This window comes from Urocitellus parryii, chromosome 1 (assembly GCF_045843805.1).
Source record: "Urocitellus parryii isolate mUroPar1 chromosome 1, mUroPar1.hap1, whole genome shotgun sequence".
In the NCBI taxonomy this organism is placed as follows: Eukaryota; Metazoa; Chordata; class Mammalia; order Rodentia; family Sciuridae; genus Urocitellus; species Urocitellus parryii.
This window is the reverse complement of record NC_135531.1, coordinates 2,989,131-2,999,812: the sequence shown is the minus strand read 5'-3', so window position 1 is coordinate 2,999,812 and position 10,682 is coordinate 2,989,131. Positions and strand designations below refer to the sequence as shown.

The 10,682-nt window shown below is 54.0% G+C and overlaps 1 protein-coding gene across 1 annotated transcript; it reads left to right on the top strand.

Annotated features, from left to right (window-relative positions):
* The first annotated feature begins 2,545 nt into the window (after nt 1-2,545).
* Irx2 (iroquois homeobox 2) lies at nt 2,546-6,371 on the top strand. Its single transcript, XM_026401938.2, has 4 exons — nt 2,546-2,797; nt 4,147-4,552; nt 4,846-5,556; nt 6,319-6,371. Exons 1-4 carry the CDS (start codon nt 2,546-2,548, stop codon nt 6,369-6,371), a joined length of 1,422 nt encoding a protein of 473 aa, XP_026257723.2.
* The last annotated feature ends 4,311 nt before the right edge of the window (nt 6,372-10,682 follow it).

The window sequence follows — 10,682 nt, the reverse complement described above, 5'->3', positions numbered from 1 at the left end:
CTTTTTTTTTTTTTTTCCCCAGTAACTTGCTGTTTTCTCTTCTGCCTCTGGCAGAGGTCAGGTGGGGGGGGGTCAAAAAAAGGGGGATGAGTCCTAAGGCTAATGAAAACACAGCAGGAAACCAGTCTTTAGAAACCTAGATACTCCAGGCAAGTCATCCCCAGTGATAAAAATTAGAATCATTTTTTTTAACATAATCTAATTGGAAGCCAACTGGAATGGTTGCAATCTGATCTGTGGCTGTTTTTTATCCAACATGTGGGCATCTCATTTAGGAAGAAACTCCCTCCCAGGAAGACCAAAAATGTCATACATTCCTTGATAGCATGCTCCTCCTGGCTGCCCTCCCTCCTGTAATAATTGATTGAAAGTATTTCCCTTGACCTGAATTAGGATGCCTCACGTGAGGTCCCAGCAATATTGAAGTGCAACTGCTGAGCCCTTGCCAAGCCTGGGGTGTGGGGAAGGGGGAGTGTGTGCCCCTGCACTAGCCTGTTGAGATGTGTGGAGAGAGGGGTGGGCATGTGGTTTGTAGGGGAGGGACAAAGTGGGGAAGGGTGGGTGGAAAGAAAGACCGGTGGGGGACATATCTCTGGGGCCGCTGAGGAGAGGGGTGAAGACTCAGACTACACCTACCAGGACAGACAGCTTGCCCGCTGGTCCTTGTCTAGCCCAACGCTGCAGTTTGCAGCTGGTTCCCTGGAACACAGGGAAAGACAATGCTGCTGTCTTAAGTGTTCCTCATGCTTCCGGACCAGGTTGGCAGTCAGAAACCCAAGCATCAGAGCTGTAGCCTGGCCCCACACAGAGGTCCCAGACGGGCAGAGCAGTAGGAGACAGCAGAGGCCGATCCGCCAGCCCCAGAGCTCTCCGTGTGGGCAGCCGCAGCGGCAGGCCTGCGCTCAGGCCCAGGACTCAGCCACCATACTCCTTCCCTCCACCGAAGTGGCTCCAAAGGAAGAGACACCTGTTGGTGGGCTCTCAGGCTGCAGCACAGCCGGCCCCTCTTGAAACTCCCTAGTGCCCCCCATTGGTAACCCCTAACCCCTCAGGCCTGGTCAGCAGACGCCCTCTTCTGCCAGTCCGGGTGAGGGAGGGGTGAAAGACCGTGACAGGGAAATAGGGATGGGGGTACTTCGGGTGCTGAATTCCCCAAGGCCATGGCTGACCGCCTAGCCTTCGGGCCCTCCAGGCACCTCCCGAGTAAAGCCGCAGGCCACCAGGGCTACCTTGTCGCCAACTGCGCTGTGCCACCAGCTGGCTCCCATGTGTCCCTTCCTGAGATGGCAGTGAGGTTCCGCTTATGCCAGAGGCAGTTCATCCAGTATCGACTCCCCCAAATTCCGAAGAAGGCATCAACTTTTAAAACAAAACAAAATAAAACTCTTTTGAGGTGCGGCGTTTTCAGGGCGAAGTATTGGCGGCGCGTGCCCCGCGAATTCCCAGCGTGGAGGTCCCAACACGCCGGGCCCAGCGTCTCCGCGGACTTAGGACAGAAGGCTCACCTCTGTGCCCTCCGGGCATTTCCAAACCCAGGCGGTGATGGTGGCGCAGGAGCGCAGGGCAGACGGCCAGCAGCGAAGCCACACAGACGCCTCGGCCTTGAGGCAGTGCCGACCGCAGAGGTGGGAGTGAGAGCCGCACACGCCACCCCAGGGAGCACTGGGACTGCAGGTTCCCACATCCTCCCCTCCAGCTCCCAGCGGCTCTGGGCTGGACACTGCAGTCCGGTGTGCAGTCACCTGGGGCGCCTCTTCAGAGGTGGCCAGAGGTGCACGCGCCGTGAGTTCCCCAAGTAGAATCGGCCCGGCCCGACTGCGAACGGTCTCTTGCCTAAACGGTGAGGGCCGATCGGGGCGGGGCAGCGGCTGGACAGGCCCGAGGGGGGGGGGGTGTAGAAGGTATCTTGGCCGAAGTGGGGAAGGCGGCTGGATCAGGGTGCCTGGAGATGGCCGAGAATATGTGCGAGTGGGAGGGGGCGTGCGCCGAGGCGCGCAGCCCGGCCTGGAGACGCTGCAGGGCCGCGGGCGGCCGGCTGGGGCCGGAGCTGCGAGAAGCGGCTGCGCCACAAAAGCCTGAGCGTCCCTCCCGCCCGTTCGCCTCCCTCTACTCGGCCCTCCCCTCCTCTCTGCTCGCTGCCCCTCCCCCGGCCCAGGCCTGGAGGCTGGAGCGGGCGGAGCAGGGGAGGGGCGGGCACCCGAATATGCAGATGAGCGCGTGACGGACAGCTCCGCGTTCCAATGTCCCTCCGAAACTCGAGCGCTCCTTCCTCAACTCCTCACTCCCGACTCCAGACTCCCCCAAACCCCGACCGCCGGCCCGGCGCGCGGCTGCGCCCACCGGTTTCGCGCTGCCGCCGCAGCCGCCACTACCGCCCCGCGTTTCCCCGGCCCGCGGGCCGCCAGGCTAGTGCCCCGACCAGCCTGCCTCGGCCCGCGGCCCCGGTGTCCACCGCCGCGCCGCTCCCGGGCCGGGTGTGGATGGAGGGCGCCGCGCGCCCTGCCCGCAGCTCGGCGTGACGCGGGCCGGGAGCCCCGCGCCCACCATGTCCTACCCGCAGGGCTACCTGTACCAAGCGCCCGGCTCGCTGGCGCTCTACTCCTGCCCGGCGTACGGTGCGTCCGCGCTGGCCGCGCCTCGCAGTGAGGAGCTGGCGCGCTCGGCGTCCGGCTCGGCGTTCAGCCCGTACCCGGGCTCGGCGGCCTTCACGGCGCAGGCGGCCACTGGCTTCGGCAGCCCGCTGCAGTACTCGGCCGACGCTGCCGCGGCCGCCGCCGCCGGCTTCCCGTCCTACATGGTAACCGCGCGCGGGTGGGGACTCGGGACACTGGGTTGGGGACCCTGACCGGGGGTGGGCTGAGTGGGGCGGAGGATCGGCTTGCAAGGGCTCCGGGAATGTAGCGAGGGCGGCGGCTCAGGACTGGGCGACTCGGGCCGCCGCTCGGCAGGCAGAACAGGGGGCCGGAGTGATAGGCAGAGCCGCGAGAGCGGGATAGGAAGCCGGTGGGGCTTCCCCTCGGCTCCCAGGATAATAGTCTTTAAGAGCCTGGAAGCGCGACTTCACCGGGGCCGGGTCTATCTTAGGCTGTCCCTGCTCACGCCTGCAGTCTACTGAGGGATCCGGAGCATGCCGGGGGCTCGCTCACATTGGCTTGGGGCTCGAGGGTCGGCGTAGCTGGGGCCTCCGCGGCGGCTGCCGGGCGATTCGTATTTAGTTGCCGGGCCTGGGGCAGCGGGGTCACAGAGTTGGAAGAGAACAGAGCGTCTGGCTGCGGTTCCAGCGCCCGGCCCGACGCGCCCTAATTTTGGCCTTAATCTGTCTCCCAGACCGTACTTTCGAAAAACGTGTTGGCCGGCATGGGACCCGCCAAGTGCTGTAGGAGTCCTCTGTGCACCGAGAGCGGCTCCTGCTTCCGCGGCGTCGGCCCGCGCGCCTCTGGGTTGCGCAGCTGGGCCCGGACGGGGTTGAAACACTTTTCGGGCAAATGAGGCCCTAACCCGGGTTGTAGCCACCACTCGCCCTCGGTGGAATTCCAGGGCAGCGACTGAGTAGCTGAGGCCTAGCGAAGGCTGCAAACGTCTTGAATTTAAACGTTAAAGGGTGAATTAAAATGCTAATTACCGCGTATTTGAAGAATTCGAAACGGTGACTGGCTTCTGAGTTGCAAATTGGATTTACCGAGCTTTAGAGCGGTGAATAGTGGAGTGGGGGCTCTGGGGTGTTATTTTTAACCATATAAGGGTGGGAAGGGGGAGTGCGGGGAGGGGGCAGCGCTCGAAGCATTCGGAGAAATTTAGTTATCAAGAAACTACCTGGAGGCCTGAGCGCTTGGGCGCTCTTGTTTGTGTACTTTGTATGCGCGGCTCGGGAAACATTTAGGGGAAGGTATATCGTTTTAGAAAAGTGAAGGAGTTCATAAATTCGAGAATAACACTAAAGTACTTTGTGTGATCCACAGCCGACCCTAAGTCCTCCACTGCGTGGTCCCTGCTCCTTTGCTGCAGGGAAGCACGATCCAAGCGCGGGAGAACCAGAGGAGGAAGGGCGGCCGTGGATGGGCGGGGCGGGGGGGGGCAGCGGTTCGCCTGGACGATGAAGCGGCTGGGTCTCCACGGGCAGCACTCACAGTCTCTCCTCGCTTCCAGGGCGCACCCTACGACGCGCACACGACTGGGATGACCGGCGCCATCAGCTACCACCCCTATGGCAGCGCGGCCTACCCATACCAGCTCAACGACCCGGCATACCGCAAGAACGCCACGCGGGACGCCACAGCGACGCTCAAGGCCTGGCTGAACGAGCACCGCAAGAACCCGTACCCCACCAAGGGCGAGAAGATCATGCTGGCCATCATCACCAAGATGACCCTCACGCAGGTCTCCACCTGGTTCGCCAACGCGCGCCGGCGCCTGAAGAAGGAGAACAAGATGACGTGGGCCCCGAGAAACAAAAGCGAGGACGAGGATGAGGATGAGGGCGACGCTGCTAGGAGCAAGGAGGAGAGTCCCGAGAAGGTGCAGGAGGGCACGGAGACCTCTGCCGAGGACGAAGGTGAGCTAGGCCGCGTTGGGCGCGAGGTCTTAGGGAACTTTCTTCCCAGGCGGGGCGCAGTGCCAGGTCTGGTAGGATGCTTCCCTCGTGAAACCCCAGATCCTGGCCCGGAAAGCGGCGGCCTAACACTGCTTGGCCGGCTAATTCGGCCTAGGGATTCCTCCGGGCGCTTAGGGGAGGTCAGAGTCCCCTTCACACGTGGCTGCGGTTGGGGCTAGGATCCCAGGGGTGGGGTGATGTTCTGGCTGCCTGCACTGTCCCTGCGAATCACCCACTGTGCCCGCGCCTGGCAGGGATCAGCCTGCACGTCGACTCGCTCACGGATCACTCGTGCTCAGCCGAGTCAGATGGAGAGAAGCTGCCCTGCCGAGCCGGGGACCCCCTGTGCGAGTCTGGCTCGGAGTGCAAGGACAAGTACGACGATCTGGAGGACGACGAAGATGAGGAGGACGAGTGTGAGCGGGACCTGGCGCCGCCCAAGCCTGTGACCTCGTCCCCACTTACAGGCGTAGAGGCGCCGCTGCTGAGCCCCCCGCCCGATGCCGCGCCCCGCGGCGGCGGCGGCAAGACGCCCCTGGGCAGCCGGACGTCACCTGGTGCACAGCCACCCACCAGCAAGCCCAAGCTGTGGTCGCTGGCCGAGATCGCCACATCGGACCTCAAGCAAACGAGCCTGGGCCCGGGCTGCGGGCCACCGGGACTGCCAGCGGCTGCGGCACCCGCCTCCTCGGGCGCACCTCCGGGCGGTTCTCCCTACCCCGCTTCGCCGCTGCTCGGCCGCCACCTCTACTATACGACGCCCTTCTATGGCAGCTACACAAACTACGGGAACTTGAACGCAGCGCTGCAGGGCCAGGGCCTCCTGCGGTACAATGCGGCGGCCTCGGCCCCCGGCGAGACTCTGCACGCAGCGCCTAAGGCGGCCAGCGACGCGGGCAAGGCGGGCGCGCACCCACTGGAGCAGCACTACCGGACCCCCGGCGGTGGCTACGAGCCCAAGAAAGGTAGGCTGCCCGACGCCCTCTGGGTGCTGAGGGAGGGATCCTGGTTGGTTAGAACTGCCCAGAATCCCAGGGAAAGCGCGGGTGGGGTGGGGTGGGGAGTCCACCACATAACAGTTCTGGAAGTGGGTGCCTCTTACAAGAGTAAAGCAAGAAGGTTGAGCTACTCTTTTGAATTAGGGAAAGACGGTGGGGGTGGAGCGTTGAGAGTGAAAGGAAGAGGGCTGGGCCTTCCCTCTAGAGCTACCCTGTGATTATTTACTCTTTATTTAATTTACTATTAATATTATCATCATGACCGTTTTAGTTTTGGCAAATACTTATTGCCTCAAAATGCAAATTACAGCTTGTCTCCCTGCTGACTAAGCTTAAGCTTGGGTGTGTTGGTGAGTGCTACTGGTTAAGTAGGGTCTCCGCCAAATCCCCTTCCCTGCCTTCGGATAAAGGGAAAAGAAAAGTTCTCAGTTGCTCTCAGAGGCCCAATTTCTTCAATTTAGAAAATAAAAACATCCCCCTTTCTTCTCCCATTTCCATATTGCCTCAGTTGCTCATAATTCAGGCAACCTGAGAAAGGAGGTCCAAAGGAAAGAAAGCAAGGGGAACATAGTGAAATAGCCAACATCTGTCTCAGAGAGTGGCCATGAAGGCCAGGACTGGCCATGAAGTGCGGGCCTGGATGCCAGGCTGGAGGGTCTGGAAGGTGCGTGGCTAGGCCATCCTATGGATGGTGGGGCTAGGTTCTCACTAACTGCCCTCCCCTGACAGATGCCAGCGAGGGCTGCACGGTGGTTGGCGCAGGCGTCCAGCCCTACCTATAGAAGGGCCAGCTCAGCAGTGCAAGTAAGTGGGCATCCCCGTGCTTCTCTGACCCCCTGGGGAGCCTCCCAGCCCCAACTGGTTGTATGATCGCTTAATATGTTTTCTTGCTTCTTGTCATGGGGTCAGAGCAGTGCAGGCTTCGGGGTCTTTTTTCCTTTAAGAGGGAATCCTCGTTCTGCTTCACGAGTTTCTTTTCTGCTCCATTTCTGTTTTGAAGAATCAGTCGTTTATTTTGAATTTGAATGTGTGTGTGTGTGTGTGTGCGCGTGTGTGTGTGTGTGTGTGTGTGTGTGTGTGTGTGTGTATTCCAAGCATCAGTATTTATATTCCAAATATCAGTAAGGCTGTTGCTTTTCCTGAAAAATAGACGATTAAATTTGGGCATCTGTATGTCTGGTTGAAACAGTTTCTTTTCTTTCTTTCTTTCTTTTTTTTTTTTTTTTTTTTTTTTTACTATGATAGACACACAATGAACACCTATTCTGATAAATGATTGCTACTGAAATTAAACTCAAAATACTGTTGTAGATGTTGGTTGCACAGTAAGATTGAAGAGACTTGCTAGTCTTTTTCCCAGGCCTGCCTTACCCTGTGTCTAAACGCCTGGACTGCAGTTCTCTCAGAACCTTTAAAATTATGTTACTTTACAACTAGGCAAAATGACTAATCACAGATCTGAAGATGGGAAAGAGGTGGATCCGTTTCAGATAGACTCATTTTTCCAATGTGATAGTGTTGGTGTGGAACTGAAGGATTTGGGATGATTTGGTTTTTTCCTTGGTCCACAGGTAGGTGTCACAATTGCTTTGGAAAAAAAAAAAAAAAAGTCAGCAGGCCATTCTCTCTTCCCAAGCTCATAAATATACAGATACAAAAAAGCAGATCTGTAAATCTGGACCACATCTTGTGCCACTGTAAAGAGAAGGATCCACACAGCACTTGAACCCACAGACTCTGACGATTGGAACACACTGTTGGATGTATGTGAATTTGTTGGCATAGTATAGTTTCCCCGATGTACGTGTGACTTTTGAAAACAATCTGTTCTTTTCTCAGGATATCTCAAATTGATCACTTCATTGCCACGGTATATATTCTATAGGTGTGATAGGATTTACTGTAAAATTTATTTGTAAAAGATGTACACAGTAGAAATAAAACGTGATTGAAGAACTTGAGTACTTCAGAAGTGGAAACAAATTTGATATTTATTTTTATAATGATATAAAGCTTCTAGTAATTTATGCAAGTTGTATTGCAATGAAATCTAAACTTTTTGTAAATAAATTCTGCCTGGTTTTTATTTGAACATTGCTGGTTATACAATCTTTGTTGGTTGTTTAACACGAATTCTTTACTAATTTATATCTTTAATTGTAAATAAAGACAGACTAGTCTACAATAATATGGTGTTTGGGGCTCATTTTTCCTGAAGAGTGATTTGGGTTAGAGCCCTAGGGATAGTAGCCTCCAGGTGATCTGAGCTCACCTTTTTAATGAAAAGCTGTGTGACATAAACTCTCCTTTCTCAAGAGCATTAAAAAAAAAAAAAAGGCAGATGTGAGAGAACTACACAATAGGGCGATATATATGCTTCTAGACTATTTATGTACAAATGTATTGCAAGATCATAAGATTTTTGTTTTCTGAATATGCAAATTCTTTGTTAGTGTAAATTTCTAAAACTTGGAAAAATAAAATGATCTGACACTCCTATGCATTTTACATTTATTTGTGATGCTGGCTTATTAAACCTCCTCAGCAAACTAAACTAGAAAAGAGTAATAATATTGATAATGGAGAATTACACTTCCCACAAGAAATTACTGATGGAAAATATTGTTTTTTTAAAGCCCAAATTATCCAAATTGGCATAGATTATTCAGATTTCCTGAATGACTTTTAACTCTGATTTTCACATCATTCCCCTCAACACCAGGGGCAGGTCTGGGGCAGGGATCTTGTTCCCTTTTGGTGGTACTTACTCTTACCCTGAGGGAAAAGGAAAGTCTCCTTATTGCCTTACTCACTCCCTCATTACAGGACAAGCCTAACATTTGCAGTCAAGAAACGCATCCCCTTTGATTAGGATCATAAAAGCAGCAACCCTGTCACTTTAATTTTCAGCAAAATTATGTGGATATCCATATAATATAATTTCAGAAAAGAAATGAACAATCATTTATTTCCTCTCCAAAGATAAATCGAGTGAATATAACTTACGGTTATAAAACAAGAATAATGGCTTCTTAGATTGCCCTTTAATCAATCATACACTTATTTTTCAAGCGGTTCACCTATTCTATTCCGTGATTAATAATGGTGCAGCTCGAGAGTGTTATTGGATCCCAGCGGGGGAGGTCTCGGGTGCATTTAGCTGCTTTGGAATGGTCAGTTGGGGTTCATTATGGGCTGAGATTGAACGATTTATAAAATCTTGTCTAAACATCTGCCAGCTCCGATAGGCGATGTGTCTGAGGATGGGAAATTGCTGGACCAGTTGATATTGACAAACGGATCTCTCTCCAGTGGCTTTTTGTGCCATAGAAATTAGTGGCCTCTTGCTGGGGTCTCGTTAGAAAGGGTATTTGAAAGTAATCTTAGGTACTTGAGCAAAGCCAGGGGACTGTTAGCCTGACACAGCCATTCAGATGGGGGGGGGGGTGTGGGGGGTTGACCGTGGAGAAGAGAGGGAGGTGGAGGTTCCCTCTTCCAGGACTGCTTGTGCATTTCTGGGTTTTAAATACACAGGCGTTCAGAGGCCAGGCACTGTTTTTTCTCTCTTCCTTCCTCCCCAGTAATAGAAATAGAAACGTTTGGAGCTGAGCTACCTACCTATTGGCAAGAAGAAAGACAGGGCCCATGTCACCTGTGTCGTGATGGGAAGCACATAGATGAGAGGTCTGGGAAGGTAGGACAGAGCTTTGAGTGCGTTTTCTGGTTTGGGTTTCAGACATAAAACCTTCACAGAATTTCCATGAAAATAATGATGTTCCCCTCCAGGAAGGTATTAAGTAGTTTATTAATGTTAGTCATATTTCTGAAATCAGCAGGGAATAAAATAGACATGGCAGCCATATTTCTATTATATGTAACATTATAATGTGTTCGGAGGGCTTCAGTGAAAAATGTGAGTTAGCAATATTTACAGACTAAACACCTGAATATCAACTCTAATGAAGACACAATATTTAAGGCAGTGAATTCATCTCTTGAAGAAGGGTGGAGGATGGGGACAGAAACCCCAAGCCACAACTGATCTTCCTGCAATGATTCAGAAACTCAGGCCTGGGTAAGAGCTACCTCCTGTGGAGCAGGGTGGTGTTTTACCTGGACACTGACTCCCTGGTTCCTTTCCCTACACACTTGTGTCAGACCCCCACTCTTGGAGAAAACATGCACATTTCCACTGGTGAAAACTCAAAGCGGCTCAGGAGATTAGCCAAGGCTAATGAAGCTTCTTTGATGTTTATATGCCCAACAAATTATCCAAGATTTCCATAACTTACCCACCCTGCCTCCTGACCTGAATTTCTTTCTGGAGAACTTGATTTTTAAATATACACTAGCAACATGAAACCCGCAGGTGTTTAGATGAATCTTTTAAAAGAAATACAGTGACTTAAGAACTCTTCTCCATGCAGGTCATTGGAAAACACGTGAGAGACCTTTGGTTGGGGAAGGAAGAGGATAGGGTCTGAATTTGATTTTTGCTGTTAAAACGTGTTAATCAAAAAATAACGTAGCAGCTCCAAACAAAACTTTGCAGCTGCCCCCTGAGATGGGGGCATAGCAAGCAACCCCGGCTAGAGTGAGGAGGGCTTTGGGGGCGACGGCAGAGTCGTGGGTGCAGGCCTGGGCGCCCCCGCCCCCCGCGCCGGCCCTGCGCACCACAGCCCCTCTGCCCTCCTCTGCCCCGCGTTTCATTAAAGCTGATTTATCGGAATTCGCGCCTTAATCTCAGGTGGGCCCCAGGGGCTGGGCTCTGCCGAGAGAACTAGGGGCGCTTGCCCGGCGGCCGGCGCGGGCGCTGGCTGCCTCCCGCGCCCGTCAAATGTCAACATTTGTTCCCAATAAAAGAGTTATTGTTTCTGCAAAGCTGCCCAGCAACTGCCTTTGAAACTTGAAAAGAACTTCATCTACCTTTGTCTACTGCGAGGCGGGAGGGGTGGAGAGCGAGGGAGAGGAAGGGGAGGGCGTGAGGGGGTAATGCAGGGCTTGGCTCCGCGCAGCCTGGAGTCTTGGGGGCGCCTCCTCTCCACCCCTGCCGGACCACCGCCGCGGTTCATTCTGGAGGTTGGAGAGTGGCG